Genomic DNA, 22,390 nt, shown 5'->3' with positions numbered 1-22,390 from the left:
AAGCCCCGCCTTCCTCCCCAGGCCCAGATCTCCCTCCAGGGCCCACACTCGGGGCTCTCCGCCGCCCCCCGAAACCAATCCAGGACCCAGACAGCAGGCTGAGCGTCAATCCATTCCCTCCTGTCTTAAAGCGCAGTGCCCTGCCTTGGGCCTGGGGAAGGGAGGCGGGTGACCGACCAGCTCCGGAGGGACCCAGGCCCCACACTCACCATCCTCCCGCCGAGTCCCTCCTCCTCCTCCTCCTCCTCCTGCCTCCCCCGTTACCAGGGGCAACTCCTGCGGCACCGCCCCCGACGTCCCCTGTACGCACAGCGGAGGAGCAAAGCAGCAGGACGGGGCGGGGTCCAGCTCCTCTTTTCCCAATGTGCGCAAGCGCGCCAATGTGCCCTCCCACTGCGCAGGCGGGCTGCTGGAGCGGCTGGAGGCTGTGGCAGGCTGGTGAAGACCCGGGGAATGGTGAAAACTCGCCCACGTGGCTGGCGGGGGCCACCCGGCCTGTGATTGGCCCAGAAGGAGAGGCGTGGGGGCGGGGCGAGGGGCGGTTCCCAGGCCGAGGCCAGAAGTGCACCCTGGCCAAGCTGCCAACGCGGGGTGCATCTGGTAGCAGTTGTCTCAGTGCGTTCCTCCCGGGACCAGGTAAGGGGTCTTGGGAGGAGTCCGCCTGCCACATATACCTCCAGTCCCCACATCCCGGAGGGAGCTTGCATTTCTGTCCTGACTCTGCCCAGGAGGGGCTGCAGCGCGGGCTGGGCTTCCACCTGCCGAAGCCACGTGGCAAGAGAAGGGTCTACCTGTGGACCTCCCCTTTACGGCCCCCAGCACCTTCGTGTGCCGGGCTGAGGGGCGGGGAAGTCATGGGTTGCGCACCCATCTCCACACACCTGTGTTAGAATCCGGGCTGGAGGACTCCTGGTGGTGGGAGGCTGCCTGTCGGAAGGCAAGAAGCTGCTTGAGGACTGGCCCTGAGGGCTGGGGTGAGCTGATAGCGGGGATGAAAGACGTTTTGGGAAGGATAGTTTCGTTGATCTACGTTGGACCGGTCGGTGCGCCGTCTGCAGCCCCGGAGGAGGCAAAAAGGGGCCTGCACTTACAGGCAAGAAACAGTGGGAGGGATTCTGGGTGCTACCTCCCACCCCTTCCCCCTGCAGAGGACAGAAAGAAGAGTTATAACATTTGTGCCAGGTCCTATTCCAGACCCTGGAGACACAGCAGGGGGCTAAATCTGCCCCCATGGAAATTACATCCTTCCTAGTGAAATGCTTTTCATACAAGATTCCATTTCATTCTCACAGCCCTAGAAATTGGTTATTTTAAGCGATAAGAGTGGGGACTTGAACCTAGTACTTTCTGACTCTTGAGGAATTATTAAACACCACATTGTATTGTCCATGTTGGAGGAACAGAGTGGCTTATACCTGAGATGTAAATCCAGAAGTTTTTAAGAGCAGATAAAGTGTGGGCATGGATGATACACCTGGAGGTTTACAGATGTGTGTGTGTATGTGCCTCTTACCTACCTCATTGGGTTCTTGTGAGGATTATTATATGTCAAGTACATAGAACATTGCCTGGCACTTAGGAAGTGCTATATGGGGCTTAGTTTTTATTATTTTATTTTTTGGCCGCGAGGAACGTCATATGGGATCTTAGTTCCCTGACCAGGGATCGAACCAGTGATCCCTGCAGTGGAAGCAGGGAGTCTTAACCACTGGACCGCCAGGGAGGTCCCATGGCTTAGCTGTTGTTAATAGCTTCATCCAGGTTTTGGGCTTTGCTGCTTTTATGAACAGCAGCCTTTTCAGCCTAGTTAAGATCATTGGAATAAAGGCAGATTTTCCCTGAATGGTCCTTAGCTTTTTATGCATTCAAGTAAAGTATTTTTAAAAACATCTGCTACCTGCATACCTGCATCAGATGCTTGGAGAGAAAACTCAGTTCAGAACCTTGACTAAGGAGGTGCAAGGTGAATGGTTAATTCAGAGTATGTACTCTTTTCAATCCACCCGTCTCTAGCCTGTTGGTTCTTTTGTGAAAGAGGCAAAGCAGACCTCTCTTTCTAAGTTGCCTGGTGTCTAACATCATGGTTGCCTCGGAGTCACATGATTGTACAAAAGTATATACTACCAGGGTCTGCTGGTTTAATTATTAGTCTCATTCTCCAACTTGCTCTAGGCAGCCTTGACACCAGCCCTCGCCATCTCAGTGGTCTTTGTGTCTGAACTTCTTTTATTTATTTTTTTGGGCTGCATTGGGTCTTTGTTGCTGCGCGTGGGCTTTCTCTAGTTGTGGCGAGTGGGGGCTACTCTCATTGCAGTGCGCAGGCTTCTCATTGCAGTGGCTTCCCTTGTTATGGAGCATGGGCTCTAGGTGCTCGGGCTTCAGTAGATGTGGCACGTTGGCTCAGTAGTTGTGGCTCGCAGGCTCTAGAGCGCAGGCTCGGTAGTTGTGGTGCACGGGCTTAGCTGCTCCACGTCATGTGGGATCTTCCTGGACCAGGGCTCGAACCCGTGTCCCCTGCATTGGCAGGAGGATTCTTAATCACTGCTCCACCAGGGAAGCCCTGTGTCTGAACTTCTTGAGTCTTTGATTCCCATCTTCCTCTGATGGGAGTACAAGCGATGACGTTTTGTTTTTCTCCCTACCTGGGGTTTCAAATGGGAAGATCTTGGGTATTTCCCCCGCACTTGCAAAAGGATACAACAGAAGAGGTTCGGAAGCTTGTTTTCCAGACTCTGATACTGTCTGCCAGAGAAAATCAGCTCTCCCTGGAAGAACGAGCATTACTTCAGGAGAGGTAAGTAGGTTATATCATTTTTTTAAATCTTTTCCCTTCTTCCCTCCCTCTCTCTTTTTTTTTTTTTTTTTTTTTTGCGGTACGCGGGCCTCTCACTGTTGTGGCCTCTCCCGTTGCGGAGCACAGGCTCCGGACGCACAGGCTCCGGACGCACAGGCTCAGCGGCCATGGCTTACGGGCCCAGCCGCTCCGCGGCATGTGGGATCTTCCCGGACCGGGGCATGAACCCGTGTCCCCTGCATCGGCAGGCGGACTCTCAACCACTGCACCACCGGGGAAGCCCCCCTCCCTCTCTTTCTTTCTCTTTCGCTCTCTCTTTCTCGAGACAAGCACCCTGTAGTGGATAGAGGACCTATCTGGGTGACCCTAAGCCTTGTAACCTGTGGTCTTTTTTTTTTTTTTTTTTGGCACCGCACGCTCAGCAATGAAGGGCAGAGTCCTAACCACTGGACCTCTAGGGAATTCCTGCCTAAGCCTTGTAACCTTGGGAAAATATGGCCCTAGCTGTTGTCAATTCTTTGGATAAACAGGACTGGATCTATTCACATTTATATCTGCCACAGTGTAGGACCACATGTGCCACAAATGCTCACCATGCTGGCTCAATCCATGTGAACCTTCCTAGGCATCAGTTTCCTCATCTGTAAGCTGAGATCCCTAATGTCTGTGAGCCGTGACGTTCTCTAATCCTGGAAGGAAAGGGAGGTATTGGTTAGTCACCTGTTTGATTTCCACCTCCCACTGTTCCCTGTAGCAGAACCCTGGATGTAATAGTCACCTTTTTAGGAAGTATTAGATATGGTTCGTGTAGGAAGAGGGATCATAACTGTTGAAGAAAACTTAAGACCAGTAGGACTCAGTATAGGAGGGGTAGACAATTTGCAGCTTCGTGAAAGAAAGCTTCTGTAACCAAGGCAGGTTCTTAGTTTGACAAAAAAAAAGGGGGGGACATCCTTGTTGCCCAGAGAACCCAAGAATAAGTTGGAATGTATTTCAGGCAGGCAGTAAGTGCTTTTAGAGGGCAGATGAGGGCTATAGCGTGAAGCTTATAGTCTGTTAGGGGAGGCAAATTTTACACTGATAACTGTAAATAACAAGAAAGTGACAATTACAAAAACCCAGCTTGCTTCAAAGGAGGACAGGATGCTATGGGAGTATGTGACAGAAGGGCTTGAGTTTGCCCTGAAGGAGTCACGGAACTGCCCCCATTGGGGGCCATTGCGTGGGGGGAAAAGTTGAGACATAGAATTTAGATTTTTTTCCCTGTATGTTTTACATAAGACAGGACTGGGCAGTTCCTATCCTGACCTTGGTAATGAAGGCAAAGGTTCTTGCATGATTTAGCAAATGATTACCCCCTCATGGTAGAAATGCTTCCATTGTGAAAGTCAGAGGACTTTCCAATGTTGGATTGTTGGGTTGAGGGTGGAGAGGGTTGGCTGAGAAGTGTGTGTGTGTGTGTGTGTGTGTGTGTGTGTGTGTGTTGGGGGGAGGCATAGCATTTGGGACTGTCTGTATCCGGTGGGAGTGTGGGTCTCTGTAAGCCAAGGCCAACTCCTTTTCCTTTCTGTAGAGTGAAGGGAGGTGAACTCTTTCCCCTCCTCCCACCCCTGGCTTCAGTTGGGACTGGGTGAAATGTCTTTGGTCTTTGGACCAGCCTGCAGGAGCCGAGTCAGTCTGTCCCCAAAGGGCAGAGCCCGGAGCTTTCTTGTGGGCTCTGTGGGGGGGTGGGAGAGGGGGAAGCCGGAGTCCTGGCAGTGGGCTCTTGCTGTGGACCGTCTGACTTGCCCCGAGAGGTTGCCACTGAGTCACGGAGCCAGGGCCCCCCAGGGGTGCTGCGGAACCACCGCAGTGGGCCTCTCCTCCCTCCTGGGGAAGTGGCTCACCCTGAGCCATCAGCTTGCCGAAGTCTCTCCCACCCTAACAGACGATTTAAAACTTGATCGCCTCTCTCGCTCTGCCTCATCTGTTGGCTTCTCCTGCCTGCCACACCTCTCTGGTTGTTCTTTCTCATCTTTTTGTTGGGTTACCTCTTAAATATAGTGGTTTTTCAGGGTATGTCCTTGGATCGCTGCTCTTCCCAGTCTGTGTATTCTCCTTGGAAAACTTTATCTTAAACTACCCGCCACCCCCGTGCTGCTCCCTCACTGTTTTACTCCTAACCCAGATCTCCATGCTGGGTTTTAAGCCTAAATATCCAATTGCTGACCAACTGGACCTCTTTTTTAGCAAATACTCGAACCCTTGTGCTAGGCGTTGAGGCAACGGTGGTGAGCAAAATGGACGCAACTCCTGGCTTCAGGGAGCTTATGGCCTAGTGGGGGAAGGTGGGCATTAATGTAAAACCACAGAGTATCATGACAGACTGGCATGGCTCTGAGGGAAAAGTATGGAGCCAAGAGGGCTTAGAGCAGAGCAGCGGATCTAGTTGCATGGGAGGGAGGAAGGGGGTCCTTCAGAGGTTACTCTGAGGAAAGGAGGTGTGAGCGAAGATGTGAAGGACAGGTAGGTGCTTCCTTGCAGGTCACTCAGACTGTCTCTGCAGAGCAAAAGGTTACTATTTTCGGGGGTGGGGGGAGCCCTTGAAATTATTTGCTAATGCACCCGCTTTTAAGGCTGCCGTTTATTCTGAGGTGAACTTCCTTTGCAGCCGTAATAACCCATGGGTCTTTATTGAGGTAGTGGTCTTGGGTGGAAGTGTCCTTTCATTCTACTACTTAGTATAAAACATTTATTTTTTACTAGGTCTGCAGCTTCCATCGGCGATATGTTTCCTTTCCCTAATATGAAACACTGGCTTTGTTTGCTCAAGTCTGTGAGTGCTTTTGGATTTAGATGATTGTATAACTCAAGAAGATAGCTATTTTTTTTTAACATGTTAACCACTGTCATTTTCACTTTATATACTTTGGCACTGAACTATTACAAAAGTTACTTCTGTAATTTAAAAAGACAATGTTTTCAGAATGAGAAAAACAAATGGCCAAAAACATATGAAAAGATGCTTAATCTCATTAAGAATCAAGAAAATACAAATTAGGGACTTCTGGCAGTCCAGTGGTTAAGACTCCGCACTTCTACTGCAGGGGGCACAGGTTTGATCCCTGGTTGGGGAACTGAGATCCATTATGCTGCATGGCGCAGCCAAAAAAAAAAAATTTTTTTTTTTAATTAAAAAAAGAAAATACAGGGCTTCCCTGGTGGCGCAGTGGTTGAGAGTCCGCCTGCCGATGCAGGGGACACGGGTTCGTGCCCCGGTCCGGGAAGATCCCACATGCCATGGAACGGCTGGGCCCGTGAGCCATGGCCGCTGAGCCTGCGCGTCCGGAGCCTGTGCTCCGCAACGGGAGAGGCCACAACAGGGAGGCCCGCGTAACACACACAAAAAAAAGAAAATACAAATTAAAACAACAATATTGTTTCTCCCCATCAAATTGGCAAACAAAGAAAAGATTTATAATACCCATTTTGGTGAAAGTTTGACTAAAGCAGCATTATCATACACAACTCGTGAAAAATCAGTTTGTATTATAAAGACTTAATTTAAAACATGTATATCCTTTGATCCAGCAATTCCACTTCTAGAAATCAATCCTAAAGATATAGTTGCCATGGGGACTTCCCTGGTGGCTCAGTGGTTAAGAATCCGCCTGCCAATGCAGGGGACATGGGTTCGAGCCTTGGTCCGGGAAGATCTTACATGCCACGGGGCAACTAAGCCCGTGCGCCACAACTACTGAGCCTGTGCTCTAGGGCCTGTGTGCCGCAGCTACCCAGCCCAAGTGCTGCAGCTACTGAAGCCTGCGTGCCTAGAGCCCGTGCTCCGCAACAAGAGAAGCCGCTGCAATGAGAAGCCCGTGCACCGCAACGAAGAGTAGCCCCTGCTTGCTGCAACTGGAGAAAGCCCTTGCACAGCAACAAAGACCCAACACAACCCAAAATAAATTTTATTTAAAAAGACAGCATTAAAAAAAAGATACAGTTGCCATATACACAAAGTGATGTGTGTAAGGGTGCTCACCATAGCAGTGAAAAACTGAAAATAACCCAAATGTCTATCAAATAATGAAATTTAGGCACATGGAATATTATATAATCACTAAAAAGAATGATAGAGTTGTATATCTCAAATGGAGAATTCTCTAAGATGTTAAACGAAAAAAGTAAGTTGTGTATCTGTGCCAGATAGGTTATTGGTCCTTAGTTCCAAATCTACCCTTCTTTGCCCTGTTTTATGATACTTGGTGTTGTAAACATTTTTCCTTTGCCCTCTGAGATGATTTTAAGCTCTACCAGTAGAGGGCGCCAGAGGAACACTGATGAGGAAGGGGTAGTCTTCCAGGTGTCTGGGTGCTTGCCTATTATCAAGTTTCAACAGCACCCCACCAGGCAGCTTCCCAGTGAGTTTCAGCAGCACCCGTGTGGGTGTCTTCCCATTGAGTTCCCTCAGCATCGCTGTGAGCAGCTTCCCAGAATCTCAGTGGCTTCCTGGTGAATTTCGTCAGTCCTCCAACTCAGCATTCCAGCACATCCAGTTTCCTGCCTGCCAGCCCTTCAGTGGGCAGCAGACTTTGAAGAGGGTAGCTTTTTAAATCTTGCTCAAGCTGTGCCTGCGAACTTGTAATTCAATATATGTGGAAAATCCTCAGGTGATTTTTTTTTTCAAGAAAAAAAAGACAAATGACATAGTAGTAGAAGATATAGCAGTAAATCTGAAAATTATTCCTTAAAAAAAAAAAAAAAAGGATGAGCAGGTGTTATTTAGTGAAGAGGGGAAGGAATAGCACCCTGGACTAATATTTACAAAGGGGCTGAGACAGATGGCAGCCTCTTGTGTTTGAGAAAGTCTCATAGCACTTGAAACTCAACACAAGGAAAGTCAAACTCACTGTTTTCTCCCTTAAAGCCTATTTTTCTATATTCTGTCTCAGCACGTTATTGCCCCAGTCAGAAACCCTGGTATCACTCTAGGTATTTGTGATGGGTCAACTGGGCTAGACCATGGGGTCCCCAGGACCCCCTCTCTGCTATATTTCCAGTTGGATGGGCCTCTGAGGGAGAATCAGCCAATTTGTAACAAACACATACTTTCTTTTAGTTATTAGACCAAACACTGATTTAGGTACCGTGGTGAAGGGATTTTGCAAATGTAATTAAAATCCCTAAGTGGTTGGCTTTGAGTTAATCTAAAGGGAGATTATCCTGCGTGGCCTGACCTAATCAGATGGAATCCCTTTAAAAAAGGTCTGGGGGGCTTCCCTGGTGGCGCAGTGGTTGAGAGTCCGCCTGCCGATGCAGGGGACACGGGTTCGTGCCCCGGTCTGGGAAGGTCCCACATGCCACAGAGCGGCTGGGCCCGTGAGCCATGGCCGCTGAGCCTGCGTGTCCGGAGCCTGTGCTCCACAATGGGAGAGGCCACAGCGGTGACAGGCCCGCGTACCGCAAAAAAAAAAAAAAAAAAAAAAAAAGGGCTGGGCCCCCGCCACCCTGAGGTTAGAGATTCCAGGAGGGAGGTAGGTGGGTAGATAGATTGATGGGTAGATGGATAGGTAGAAAATCTCCTATTGGTTCTGTTTCTGTGGTTGAGCCCTGACTGATAGAATATTCCTCCTATACCCTATCACTTAGCAAATCTTCAGATTCTGCTGCTTTAAAAGCTTCTCTTCTTTTGATCCTCCTCCCAGTTCTGGTGCATCTGGGTTCATTTGAGCCCCACTTCTTGCGTGGATTGTTAGGGGTTCGCTTCCAGCTGGTATCTGCATCCTGTGAGGTCCTGCCATACCCTATTTACTTTCATATGATTTCCCAGATTGTTCTTTCTTTTTTTTTAGTAAATTTATTTATTTATTTTTGGCTTCATTGGGTCTTCATTGCTGTGCGCGGGCTTTCTCTAGTTGTGGCGGACGGGGGCTACTCTTTGCTGTGGTGCGCGGGCTTCTCATTGCTGTGGCTTCTCTTGTTGAGGAGCACAGGCTCTAGGCGCGTGGGCTTCAGTAGTTGTGGCACACAGGCTCAGCACTTGTGGCTTGTGGGCTCTAGAGCGCAGGCTCAGTAGTTGTGGCACACGGGCTTAGCTGCTCCGCGGCATGTGGGTTCTTCCCGGACCAGGGCTTGAACCCATGTCCCCTGCATTGGCAGGTGGATTCTTAACCACTGCACCACCAGGGAAGTCCCCAGATTGTTCTTTCTAAACTACACATCTCATCTTGTCACTCTTATTGAAATCTTTTAATGGCTTCCTGAAATTTTCAGGCAAAAGCTCAAAAGCCATAGCTTTTTTTTTTTTTTTTTTTTTTTTTTGGGTACGCGGGCCTCTCACTGTTGTGGCCTCTCCCGTTGTGGAGCACAGGCTCCGGACGCGCAGGCTCCGGATGCGCAGGCTCAGCGGCCATGGCTTACGGGCCCAGCCGCTCCACGGCATGTGGGATCTTCCCGGACCGGGGCACAAACCCGTGTCCCCTGCATCGGCAGGCAGACTCTCAACCACTGCACCACCAGGGAAGCCCTGGCTTCTTTCCTGATTTTCTGCAGTTTGAATATAATATGCCTGGGTGCAGATTTTCTGATAGTTGTCCTGCTTGTTGTTCTCTGAGCCTCCTGGGTCTCTAGTTTCGTTTCTGTCATTAATTTTGGAAAATTCTCAGTCATTATCACTTCAAATATGTTTTCTGTTCCTTTTCCTCCTCTCCTTCTGGTATTCCTCTTATATGTATGTTGCAACTTATGTAATTGTCCCAAGGTTCTTGGATATTCTATTCTGTTTTTTTATAAATTCTTTTTTTCTCTTTACTTTTCAGTTTGGGAATTTTCTTTTCTTTTTTTTAATATGTATGTATTTATTTATTTGGTTGCGCTAGGTCTTAGTTGTGGCTCGTGGGCTCCTTAGTTGCGGCTTACGGGCTCCCTAGTTGTGGCATGCATGTGGGATCTAGTTCCCTGACCAGGGATCGAACCTGGGCCCCCTGCATTGGGAGCGCAGAGCTCTATCGACTGTGCCACCAGGGAAGTCTTGGGAATTTTCTGTTGACACATATTCAGGCTCACTGATTCTTTCCCTGGCCATGTCAAGCCTACTGATGAGCCCATCAAAGGCACTTTCATTTCTGTTACAGTATTTTTAGTTTCTAACATTTCCTTTTGGTTCTTTCTTAGAGTGTCCATCTCTCTGCTTCCATCATCTGTCTGTTCATTCATGTTGCCCACTTTCCCATTGGAGTCCTTAGCAGATTAATTATAGTTATTTAAAATTCCTGGTTTGATAATTCCAAAGTCTCTGTCATCTGGTTCTGATGCTTGCTTGCTCTGTCTCTTCAAACGGTGGGGTTTTGATGTTTGTTTTGTTTTGTTTTTTTTGCCTTTTAGGATGCCTTGTCCTTTTTTGTTGAAAGCCAGATGTGTGTGAGGTTTTACTTTTTTCTGGCAAGGAGTTAGGTTGTGATTACTGTTTGCTAAAGCTGTAGGGGTCAAAAGTTAAATTTCCTCTGGTGTCCTTGTTTTTGTCTCCCCTGTTGTCTTTGGGTTTCTAGACACCTCTTCTTAAATAAGGTCTGAGACTCGAGGTTCGTTCTGTTGTTAGTTCTCCCTGTTATTATACGGGAGCCCTATACCACCGACAGTGTGAGGGGAGGGGGAGTGTTCTATAGTCCTGTGATTAGGTGCCCCTGGACCTTCACAAGTCCTTCTCAGGTTCCCCTTACTCCCTTTAGGTGAGACAGGAAAGCTAGAAGGGGTGGAGTTGGGTGTTTCTCTTCCCCCAAGTCAGTTAGGTTCTGGTGAGACCCAAGGTAGTTAGGCTCTGGTGAAACAGGCTAGGCTCCTTTGAGGGCAGGCTTTGTTAAAAATCGCAGAGGCCTCTGGGTCTACTTCAGAATGGCCACTTTTCCCATCTCCCTGCCCGAAGCACTAAGGAATTTTTCTCTGATCTTCAGCCTGAGAACCTGGTGGGCTCCTGGAGGTAAAACGCACAAAAGTGTATCTCCCCACACCGCCACCAAAGATTGAATCCCCCTGGAATTTTTAACTCTCAAGCTTGTCCACACTGAACTTCCAGCAATTTGTCAATCACAGTTTAAGTTTCCTATGGTACTTGCCCCAAGGGGTGGGCTTCTGTTCCCACTAAGCTGTGATTCTCTGCCTGTCTCTCCACGTTCAGGGGCAGTTGTTTGCCCTGTGACCTCAATTCCCTGATGGTTCTAAGAAGAGCTGTGGGTTTTCAGTTTGTTCAGCTTCTTTTTGTTGTGAGGACAGGAGTGACCATTTCCAAGCTCCTCACGTGTCAGACCCGCCTTAGTTTTTCAAGTCATGGATTCCAGAACCTCATTATAGGCAGGGATTCTGAAGTTAGTCAGGCTGAATTAAAATCCTGGCTCTGTTATTGGCAAGTGCTTGTGTGACTTGGCAAAGTTACTTACCTGTGCCTTGGTTTTCTCATCTATAAAATGGCATTAAACGTAAGAGTATCTCTATCTTATAGGGTTACGGTGAAGATGAATTCAGAAAATGCACGTCAGGCACCAAGCAGAGTGTGTAGCATCAAGTAGGAGCTCAGTAAGTGTTAGTGTTGTCACCGTCATCATCAGGTCCCCATGTGCACTGTGTGCTTTAAACACTGCCTCTTCTTGTCTGGGGTACCTCTCCTCCATCCATCTGACTTTCATGCATCCTTCAAAACATTGTTTATTTCTTGTTCTCACAAAGCATGTTCAGAATCCCTCATCCATTTTAGATAAGGTGATCTTATAATTTATCATCCAGACTGGGACACTTTTGAGGTCGAGGGGGTGCTTTTAATAATTACCACAGGACAACAAGCCCCGGCAAACCAGGAGATGCAGAGTCACCTCGGTTTTAGTACCTCTTCTCTGGCTTTCTGCTGCTCCCCGTGTCCATCAGCAGCATTGTCACACTACTGTCCTTGTTGACTGACTTGTCTCTCTCCTGTTCTGCAACGCCTTGAGGGCGACAACCATGGCCCGGGATCTCTCATAGGGCCGGCATGCACCCTCCCGCCCCCCCCCCCCCCCCACTGAATTGAAGGTGATCATGCCATTGTCCTCTCCATCTTTATCAGGGATTGTTTCTACTTTCAGTGTGATCCCATGCCTCTTCCTCCTTCAGATAGATCTGTCCTACCTTCTGGGGCTTCAGTCACATTCCACCTCTTCTGGGAAGCCCCCCTTGATTTTTGTGTCCCCCTTCTCAGCTTCCTCTCATCTCCCGTGCTTATTGTTGCTGTATGTATTATCTGTTGTTCCACAGGTGGGCTCTTGCTCCCCAGTCAGACTCAGATCCCCAAGGACAGGCACTGTACTGTCCCTTTCCCCAGCCTCACCCGCAGCACGATCAAGCGCCAGGCTGGCCACCAGCAGGCACTCAGGAAACACACGTTGGTGCCCAGTTGCTCAGACTGGTGACCATTCACTGGACCCTTCCTGAGCTGAGTCAGATGACGCTAGCGGCTGGTGAGAGCCGTCAGTCTACCAAAGCGGGAGGTGCTAAGGGCCTCCAGGGCAGGCTTTGAGGGCAATCTTCATTTTTCCTCTGTTCCTGAAGTCCACAGTTTTATGTGTGAGCAGGATGGAGGCTGACCTGTCTGGCTTTAATATCGATGCCCCCCGTTGGGACCAGTGCACTTTCCTAGGGCGGGTGAAGCATTTCTTCAATGTCACAGACCCCCGCACCGTCCTGGTACCAGAGTGGGAGCTGGACTGGGCCAAAGTGATGGTGGAGAAGAGCAGGTGAGCGGTTAGGGGAGTGGGCTGGGGGCACTGGGGTGACGTTGGTGGGTGCCCTAGGGACGAGGTGGAAACGGAAGACGAGGGGCCAGGGGTCAGGAGGTAACACCGCCTGTGGTCCCTGGTGGCAGGATGGGGACTGTGCCCCCAGGCACGCGAGTGGAGCAGCTGCTCTACGCCAAGAAGCTGTACGACTCGGCCTTCCACCCTGACACCGGGGACAAGATGAACGTCATTGGGCGGATGTCCTTCCAGGTCCCCGGGGGCATGATCATCACGGGCTTCATGCTCCAGTTCTACAGGTGCGACCCGGGAGCAAGGCAGCGCCAGGTGCAGCCGCATGGACCTGTTAGGCAGGGAGCCACAGTAGGGTGATAGTAATAGCCGTCCTTATGGATCCCTGACGGGCTACCAGGCACTGTGTTAAATTCTTTGCATGTTATCACCTCATTTAATCTCAACAACCCTACAGAGAGGTACTATTTTCATCTCCATTTTATAGATGAAGAACTGAGGTTCTGGAGAGGTTATATGACCAAGTTCACACAGCCAGGAAGTAGTGGTGCCTGGCTGTATAAACTGAGGCAGGCCTCTCGAGTGCTCAACGGATGAGCTATTCTAATTCCCTCTTTAAAAAGTACTTATTCAACAATGAATTTAATGTATTTTTATAATGTAATATCCAAGTAAAAATATTGGGATACCCTTTCAGCCCAGTTGGGGAGAGAAACTTTCTCTGTTGTTCCCCCTTTCTCTCTTCCCTCTCCCCCCTCTCTCCCCCACGCATTCAGTTACCCAGTTGTTGAGCCAGGCCTTGGGCCAGGTGTGGGGAGTATAAAGACTAGTCCCTCCCTTCAAGGGGGGCCCAATTTTGTTGAGACCAAGAAGTAAATAGTTACCACCCAGCTTGCCAAGTGGTAGGTTAGGGGTAGAATATGGGGCGGTGGGAGCAGAGAGCATAGAATGACTAACTGTGTCTCAGGAAGGGCAGGGGAAGGGTTGGGAAGGTTCCAAGGAAGAAGAGATCTCTCAACAGAGCAGGATTCAGCCATGTATGGAAAGGTTAGGGGGTGTGGATGCTCCAGTCAGAGGGACAGCCTGTGCAAAAGAGCGCAGCTGCAGGAAACAGTATGGGAACAGCTTGGGGAGCGGCAGGTAACGTGGTTTGACTGGTGTGCCCCAAACCCTCTTTCCATCCTCCTCTCTGCCTCTCCGGGCCCCCCTCCTGGTAGGACGATACCGGCAGTGATCTTCTGGCAGTGGGTGAACCAGTCCTTCAATGCCTTAGTCAACTACACCAACAGGAATGCAGCTTCCCCCACGTCGGTCAGGTAGGAGACCTGAACCCCAGGCCATCCATGTGGGCCTGGAGCAGGTGGCTGTCCTCTTGCCTCCAGGGGAACAGCCCTTCTAAAAGGTTCCAGGGCCGTCAGTCCTCCCTGGGTGGGACCTGCCCTGGGCAAGTGACCAGGTCTCCCTTTTCAGGGTTTGGAAGTATTAGGCTGACTAGGAGAGTATCTTCTTCCTAGACCAATTCAACATTCATTCATTCACTCATTCATTCAACAAATATTTCTTGAGTGTGTATTAGGTGCTGGGCATGGTTCTAGGTGCCAGGGATACATTTGAGTAAGACATGTGTGCTCTCTAGAGTTGAAGGTCTTTTTTTTTTTTTTTTTTTGCGGTACGTGGACCTCTCACTGTTGTGACCTCTCCCGCTGCGGGACGCGCAGGCTCAGCGGCCGTGGCTCACGGCCCCAGCCGCTCCGCGGCATGTGGGATCCTCCTGGACCGGGGCACGAACCTGTGTCCCCTGCATCGGCAGGTGGACTCTCAACCACTGCGCCACCAGGGAAGCCCTAGAGTTGAAGGTCTTTTAAGAAAACAAGCATAGGGACTTCCGTAGTGGTCCAGTGGTTAAGACTCCATGCTCCCAATGCCGGGGGCACAGGTTTGATCCCTGGTCAGGGAACTAAGATCCCGAATCCCACATACCGCATGGCGCAGCCAAAAAAAAAAAAAAGGAAAACAAGCGTAATGATGTCACACTGTGATTGCTGCCATTAAGGAAATAAATAGATAACAAGACAGAGAACAGCAGAGGGGCATCTGTGTGGATAGGCTGTTCAGGGAAGTCCTTTCCGCAGAGCTGGCATTTCAGCTGAGTTTTGAAAGATAAGGATTTAGCCATGCAAGAGCCCAGGGAAGAATTCCCGGGATAGGGAGCAGCAACATGCAAAGGTTCTGAGCAGGAAGGCATTTGGTGTGTTTAAAGTACTGAAAGGAGGCCAAGGGGACTGGAGCAGCTGAGTGAGTTGGGGGGAGATCACAAGGTGATGCTGGGGACAGATCACATGAGCTTCGCAGGCATGAAGCCACATTTCTAGCCTTTATCACTCAAGCCATCGTCCTGCCCTCAGCCAGCTAGGGTCCCCGCTCCCAAACATCTTCTCTCCTCCACTAGGCAGATGGCCGTTTCCTACGTCACTGCCACAACCGCTGCGGTGGCCACTGCTGTGGGCATGAACACGTTGACAAAGGTACCGTCTGGGGTTGCTGTGGGCATGGTGGCCACTAGGCGGCAGCAAAGTCCTAGGGAAAACTTTTTTTTTTTTACCAGGCAGGGGCCGTTTCCGGTCTGGATGAGTTGGGTTTGGCCAGAGCCCAGCCAAGTAGTGGGAGATTCAGCAGGGCTGCGCCCATTTGGTCTTTCTCGGGCCTTTGAGGGAGTTTGGGTTCCCCGACTGAGTGTCAGGATGCGTGGCAGTAGCGAGGGCTGATTTCTTGCTCCGTCTTCCTGAAGCCCCTTCCACCCCCATCTCCAGGGAGCCTGACCTACTCCCATTGTTCTCTTCTCCCACAGAGAGCCCCGCCCCTGGTGGGCCGCTGGGTGCCCTTTGCCGCTGTGGCTGCGGCTAACTGTGTCAACATCCCAATGATGCGACAGCAGTGAGTACAGGGATCCCTTTTCCTCCCTACAGACCGTGAGGCTAGCAGGGGAAAGGCAAGAAACCAAGGCAGTGGGGGGGGCTCGTTGGGGCTGAGGTGGGTGTGGGGAGGGCAGCCGAACTGCGCTTCTGAAAGTTCCCTGAGGACTGGCGGCTCCAACAGTGATGGCTGCAGGAGTGGCGGGTGACTTAGGTTTCATCTGTGATGTGTGTTGTGGGTGATGGGGAGCAGGGGTGGGGCATTAGCGAGGACCTGTGGGGTTTGGCACCAGCTCATGTGCTTTCAACTGCAACTGTCTTTAAGTTGTGGACTCGGCCTACTTCCAAAGCCCTGGGGATGTCTTACAGAATGAAACGCAGCAGAGCGAGGTGTCCAAAGATATAACAGAACCAAGAAGCTTTGAGGAAGCCAGAGGGGCAGATAGATGTTTTCCAGGCACCAGGCTGTAAGCGTCACAGCAGGAAAGGTGAAAGGAGAAACCAGCTGTGTCTCACAGCTCTTGTTTCTTGACTAGAGAAAGTATAGATGTTCCTCTGTTATAAAATTTAATGATGTAGTAGAGGTAAAGCGCCCCAAGTAGCGCCTGGACTGTAGGAAAATGCTGCATTAAGCGTTAGCTACTGCTGCCCCTGTTTCCATCAGTGCCTTCCTCGTCATCACCAGTATCTATAAGGCACATTTTCTTGGGATTAGTAGCAAATGGAAAGTGATCACAACTGCCCTTGCAGAAAGAGCACACCACAGAGTAGTCCTGCATGCACACTGCTCGCCTCCTCTTTCCCACCCCACCCCCCATCCAGTTGCTCCTTCCAACGAATGAATGAGTCCCCACCACACACCTGGTCTTGGATACAGTGCTGTCAAGCACTGGCCTGAGACCAACAGCTCCTGTTTGGGAGCAGTCACTGTGTCAGGCACTGGACTTAGCACTTTGCAGGCATTATCTTGTTTAATCCTCACCAGGTCCCAGGAAGTGGGTGCCATGATTATCCCCATTTTGCAGATGCGGATAACTGTGTCTTTAGAAGGATTAGGGAACTTGCTCAAGTTCATACACTTGCTCTGCAGTTTCCGGATTCAGCCTAGGCCGTTGGGGCCCAGTGCTAGCTCTCTGAGCCTCTGCCCTAGGTCACGGCTGGATACCACTCTCTGGAGTGGGGAAGGGCGCTCCAAGGGCCAGCTGCAGGAGGTGGCTTTCTAGAGCTTGAGTGCCCTGGCCTTGGTCCCCTGGTGTGTCACATCGCTGGCAGGCTTCCAGCACCCCTTTCCCATATCCAGCACCTCCTGTCTGTGTTTAGGGAACTCATCCAGGGCATCTGCGTGAAGGACAGGAACCACAATGAGATTGGTCATTCCCGGGTGAGCAGAGGCCTGCCTTTGGGGTGGGAGGAGGGAGTTCCCTCTCAGACCCTGTCCTGTTCTTCGTGGTCAGAGCAGGCCTGGGCTCTACTGTAGGGCTGAGAAAACTTCTCCCTGACTACATCCTCCTTCCCCATCGATTTTCCCTCCATATCTCTGTTCATGTCTTTTCTCCGTCGTTTCTGATCCTGAAGCCATAAAAATGTGGCTGGGTGGGAGAGGGTCAGGTGAGGTCACTCAACCCCTGACAGGTCGATCCCTTCCTCTTTACCAGCTCAGACTGGGCCTTGACCCTGACCCTGACCCTGACCCAGCCCTCTGGTGCAGCCTGTGGATACTGGATAAGCTCATTCCTGACAACTTACTCTTTTCTGCCCTCAGAGAGCTGCGGCCATAGGCATCACCCAAGTGGTTATTTCTCGGATCACCATGGCAGCCCCTGGCATGAGTAAGATGGGGAAGCCCTCCCATCCTGGGGGACCCTGGAACAAGTGATGGAGACCTCATCCACACTTCGGGTGGGGGGTGGGACCTCAGCCTCTATAGACATGCTTCTCAAACTGGTTTGCTTGAGTGCCAAGAGCCACGGGAGAGCCACACTGTAATTTCTGGAATGTCAGTTAATCAGAGATTTGGTGGAGAAAGTTATTTTCATTTAACAAATATTCCTTAAGTTCCTTCAATGTGCTGGACACAGTGTGGGGTGCTGGAGAGACAGTGGTAGAGAAAAATAAGTCCCCTGCCCTGGTTTTGCTGTCAGCAGGTGCATGTTACAGAGCAGGATACAAAACTTGCTTCAAAGATAGTTTTGAGAAGGATGCTCTGGGCCTGCGGTACTTGTCCTCCTGTTGTTATAGGTGTGCAGGTTGAGGAGTTTGGGAAACACCTTCCGTCAGGACTTGGGGGAGGGGTGGGGTGTGGCCATGCCTACAGTCTTCCATTCTTCTCCCAAATGAAAAGTATTTTCTGGAACTTCTTGGGAAGGAGGGAGAATCAGTCTGTGATCCGACTTCGGAAAGGGATCTGGGGGGGGAGTCTCACAGCCTTTCTCCTGGTTTCTTCCAGTCCTGCTGCCGGTCGTCATGGAAAGGCTGGAGAAACTGCGCTGCATGAAGGTGAGCGGATTCTCCTTTGCATCTTCCCTGCCCAGAACACATACGTGCTGGGGGCTCCTGACTGTCTTACCCTTCCCTCTTGCTCCCACCCTGCACCTCATTCAAGTAGGGCCCATCCCGGTGCCCGTTGGCTGCCCAGTTCTCGGCCTTGTCTGCCGAGAGCAAGGAGAGCCCCCTCCCCACCCTGCAGAGCCAGGGTTTCCCGCCTGCGGGTTTCTAGCTGGGTGACCAGTGTGGGTTTCACCTCGAAGTGTGTAAGTCCCACGTGGGTCTCTCTTTTGTCTGTTTCTGTGCAGAGAATCCGGGTGCTGCACGCCCCATTGCAGGTTCTGCTGTCCGGGTGTTTGTGAGTTATCGTATTTTCTCGGTTTGGGGTTCTGTGGTGGGGTGCCCAAGATCTGTCTTCTTGTGTCACCCATGTTGGAAAACATGTACTCCTTTACCTGACTTCAAAAGCGCCCGGACTTTCACGCCTGTGGCCCCTCTGGTGCGCTCCCACCCCTTCTTTCTGAGGGCGCCAGGCTGGCACTGTGCACACACTGGAGTGGAAAGTGGAACCCTTGGGGGTCCTTCTGTCCCAGGGTCTCCCCTCTGACCTTAGGTCTTCAGTAGTTTTAGAGAAGAGACAAAAATGATGAGATCATCCCACCACAAAAACGAAATGAATTGTGTGATGTGATAGAGGGGTTCGCTCACGCCGGCGGTAAACTTACACAGTGTTACATGTCAGTTATATCTCAATACATCCAAAAAGATGAGCCATCGAAAATGACAGCACAGCCTGGGCCCGTTAAGTGTCCCAGCCTCGCACGGGAGGGAAGCGCCATGAGTCCTGGCAGCGTTCTTAGGTGCCTGCCCTTGACCGGACATGTCCCAGCATTACTCATGCTTTGTGAGGCCATGAGGCTAATGACAGCAACCAAAGCTAACATGCATTGGATGTTTTCTGTGTGCCGCCACTGTGTTGATGTTTCACGTCTATATTTCCGCCTATTCCCTCGGCCCTCGAGGTGTACATACTGTCATCATCTCCTTTCCCAGATGAAGAAACTTGCCCACGCGTCTCTAGCTGGTAATTGCTGGCGCTGCAGTTGGATCCTTAGCAGGTCTAACGTTATGCCAGGCTGTCTTCTGCTAACTGATTTCCCACTGAGGGCGCAGTTACCATGGGCTGGATGTGTCACACATGTTATCTCATTTAATCCTCACAGTAACCGTGCAGAGTAAGTACCCCTCTGCCGTCTCAGAGGGAACTTGCCCAAGATTGCACAGCTAGGAAGTGGCAGAGCTGGGACACGAACCTAGGTCTGTTAGATTCCCAAATCCTGTAAAACATGGTCCTGGATCCGCATCCTCTGAGAACTTGTGAGAAATAAAGACGCTCAAGCCCTTTCCCAGACCTACTGAATTAGCATCACATTTGAACAAGCTCCTCGAGTTCCTTGCATGCCCAGTGAAGTTTGAGAAGCTCTGCCCTCACTGTTCTCCAACAGCTCGGGCATTCAGTGAGTACAGGAGCAGGACCCTGCGTTCACGCCCCTCGCTGCTTTCCCTATCCGTCAGGGATTGCCTGTGGTCATTAGGGCTGCTGCCCACACTCCCTGGTGACTCCATTACCTTCTTCATCTGCTTGAGTGATGGGTGGGTGGGGTGTGAGGGGGAGTGTAGGGGGGGCTGATTCTGTCCTGTGCTAGAGTGAGTCTCCAGGCACCAAGAGACCAGGAGAAGGGTTGGAGGGAGAGGAGCTTTGGCGCCGGCTCCCCCTTCCTTTGAGGGGCTCAGCGATGGGGTGTGGGTGGCTCTGTGAGATGCCAGACACCCCCTAATGCTTTGGTTTCTCCTTTCTTCCAGCCTCATCTTCATGGTGCCAGTGGCATGTGGGCTGTTCCCGCAGAAATGGTATCAGCTGTTCATTCCTCACTTGGTTTTACTGAGCACCCTGTCCCTGGTCTCCCTGACCTGCCTGGTGTCCCGAAGGAGAGAGGGAGGGGCAGGCAGGGAGGCATCTGTCCAAGGACAAGTACCTGTCAGTCTAAACGCTGGGCCTCTTGACCCCAGGTGAATGGTAAACTGAAACAGAGCTCCAAGGGGCAGAGGGATGAGTTGCTCACTTCCAGTGGAGCAAAGGCTGCCTTGGAGAGAAGGTGGGGGAACAATAAGAGACTTTCTGTCCCTGCTGGTTGAGTTACTAGATCCATCTCCCTGGCTGGATCTGGTCTTTGAAATTGAACAAGAGGGTAGGTACTCACTCTGGCTGATGTTTGCCAGAGGGTGGACGGCTTCGACCTCTCCGCTTCCCTTGCGTGTCCTGGGGGGTGGGTGCAGAGAGCAGAGGAGGTGAGTGAGGAGAGATGGGAAAGGGAAGGTAAGCATCAGACTGGGGTGGTGGGGGTGAGGCGGAGTACTAGCTCCAGGAGACCAGGCATAGCTTGAATAGATACGGAGAAGATGCCCGTTTCCCTTTCCCTAGTACTCTCAGCTCTGTAGTCACCTGCTACACATCTCCTGTGTTCTGAGCACCGAGCTTGTAATCTTGAAGAAGACGGAAGTTTAGCACCAGGGAGATGAAGTCAGGGCTCAATAGAAGTAAAAGCAACATACTGTAGTGTACGGAGGTCATTAATAATTCTGATGGAAAATGGGCAAGGGCTTCTTAGAGGTGGCATCTGAGTTGGATTTTATCTGAGGGTAATTTGCTGCTCGTCCAGGTGGCACACTTATAAGCCCCTTCTCTCTTCTCAGTGAATTGCCAGTTTCCTATCTGGAACCAGAGCTCCAAGACACTATCAAGGCCAAGTATGGAGAACCTGTGCCTTATGTCTACTTCAATAAGGGTCTCTAAATGCCCCACCCCAGCAAGGACCAGTCCATACCCATATTTACCAGCTCCTCCTTAGCCACTGTGGATTCCCGTGCCTCATTCCTCTTTGCCAACAGGGCCTGTAGGCCAGGGTGGATTTGGGGGGACGAGGGTGGGGGTGGGAGGATGCCTCATGCTTCTACCCAGGCACCTGGGTTTATTGGACTCCAGGGGATAAACGTGAACAAGGGGAGAGAGGCCAAGTCTTTTTTCTGCTCTCCCCTAACCCCTGTCCCCTGGAGACCAGGAGCTGAGACCCCCTCAGGGAGAAGGTGCTGAGACCTGGGGGTGACACTCAAGCAAACCGTTTGGAAAAGTTAGGAAACCTTTAGGATTCTGGTTCCAGCCAGGATTGAGGAAGGGCCCCTCTTTTCTTCCTCCTCGGCTCTCGGGCAAGGGAACCTTTCACCTGTGTAATTCTGGCTCCTTCGGGAAGCGGGAGGGAAGAGGCCGGGTCACCTTGGGGCTCCTCTTTGCTCTTCCCCACTCTCCTCCCCAGGGCCCCCTGGTCAGAAAGGTTCTCTGGGAGTCTTGCTAAACTTGGGTTTATCAGGCACCCGGGAGTTTTAGTGCAAAAAAAAAAAAAAGGACATTGTGTGAGGCAGCAGAGTTTTGTGGTGCTTCAAGCCCTACCTGTTGACACTGGCTTTGTTCTCCTGCCCCTAAAATCATATCCGATTCTATTTCTCTGGGTCTAAAAGATAAATCCACTGACCGAGTAAAAAGGATGTAGGTAGGCACTAACTGCACATGTTAGTGGGTATAATTTCCTGGCTACCTCCCTTCCTCAGCCCGTTGGGTTAAACACCAAAGAAAGACTGGTGTGTACTGAATAGGAAAGGGAAGTTTTATTTGGATGCCTCTGAGAGGAAATCAACCAGGACCAAAGAGCCTTAAAGGACACACAGCAAAGCGCAGCCGCTCGCCCTTCCCAGCCTGGCTGCTCTAGGTGATTTCTCAGGCCCTTGGGGGAGAGGGGGCTGTTGTGGCTGACCTGGGGCCATGTCTGTATGAGTTTTGTGTAGTAGAATACTGACCGATCAAAGGATATCACTGTGAATCGAATGCATTTCATGAAAGAACACAGCGACTGTCTGCACACTGAGTTAATAAAGCCTGGATGGAAAGCAGGATCTGGTTTTACTTTGGCCTTGGCGTGGAGGAGGGTATCACAACTATAAGGGGAACCTGTCTGGTGCCCCGAGGCCACTGTGCAACTCCCTTATTATGGAGGAAAAATCCACCTGTCTTTGCTTGAGGCTCCAGAGATCTCCCAATGTGGGAGTGTGTTGCTCCAGGGGAGGGGGGGCAGGGAGTTGGCAAACCATGGCTCAAGGGTCCAGATCTGCCTGGTATCTGTTTTTGTGTGTTTGGGAACTAAGAATGGCCTTTACATTTTTTAGAAGTTGTGAAAAAGAAAAAGAATATGTGAGACCCTGTGTATGTGGCATGCAGAGCCTGAAATATTTACTGTCTGGCCCTTTACACAAAGAGTTTCCCCTACTCTGGAGTAATGGTCCTTAAGAACACGCATGAGGTTCGCCTGGAGGGCTTCTCAAAACATGGATTATAGGGCCTC

General features: G+C 50.8%; 3 protein-coding genes across 3 annotated transcripts in view; 2 read left to right on the top strand and 1 right to left on the bottom strand.

The window, feature by feature from the left end:
* ARL3 (ARF like GTPase 3) overlaps positions 1-347 on the bottom strand; it is a 32,440-nt gene extending 32,093 nt beyond the window's left edge. Inside the window, exon 1 of the mRNA XM_060033578.1 lies at positions 210-347. Coding sequence (XP_059889561.1) covers positions 210-212 — 3 coding nt within the window. The 5' untranslated portion in view covers positions 213-347. The remainder of the gene's footprint in view (positions 1-209) is intronic.
* A 301-nt stretch (positions 348-648) lies between these two features.
* On the top strand, positions 649-22,048 carry SFXN2 (sideroflexin 2). Its single transcript, XM_060034154.1, has 12 exons — positions 649-2,794; positions 12,370-12,531; positions 12,660-12,830; positions 13,761-13,859; positions 14,993-15,068; positions 15,392-15,477; positions 16,776-16,836; positions 17,218-17,284; positions 17,902-17,951; positions 18,248-18,297; positions 19,803-19,850; positions 20,694-22,048. Exons 1-12 carry the CDS (start codon positions 2,604-2,606, stop codon positions 20,791-20,793), a joined length of 1,161 nt encoding a protein of 386 aa, XP_059890137.1. The 5' UTR covers positions 649-2,603; the 3' UTR covers positions 20,794-22,048.
* Positions 18,291-22,390, top strand: part of WBP1L (WW domain binding protein 1 like) — a 71,504-nt gene continuing 67,404 nt past the window's right edge. Inside the window, exons 1-2 of the mRNA XM_060034164.1 lie at positions 18,291-18,297; positions 19,803-19,850. The gene's annotated coding sequence lies outside the window, so the exon portion shown is untranslated. The remainder of the gene's footprint in view (positions 18,298-19,802; positions 19,851-22,390) is intronic.

Source organism: Delphinus delphis, chromosome 16 (assembly GCF_949987515.2).
Source record: "Delphinus delphis chromosome 16, mDelDel1.2, whole genome shotgun sequence".
Lineage (NCBI taxonomy): Eukaryota > Metazoa > Chordata > Mammalia > Artiodactyla > Delphinidae > Delphinus > Delphinus delphis.
Note: the sequence above shows the minus strand (reverse complement) of the source record. Positions and strands in the feature narration are given on the sequence as shown.

What these genes read in the sequence shown, in the direction of transcription:
- SFXN2 (XM_060034154.1), top strand. Translation starts at nt 2,604, where the DNA reads ATGGGAGTACAAGCGATGACGTTTTGTTTTTCTCCCTACCTGGGGTTT. An exon ending in CGAGCATTACTTCAGGAGAG is followed by an intron (nt 2,795 to 12,369) that starts GTAAGTAGGTTA and finishes ATGTGTGAGCAG; the next exon opens with GATGGAGGCTGACCTGTCTG. An exon ending in GCATGAACACGTTGACAAAG is followed by an intron (nt 15,069 to 15,391) that starts GTACCGTCTGGG and finishes CTTCTCCCACAG; the next exon opens with AGAGCCCCGCCCCTGGTGGG.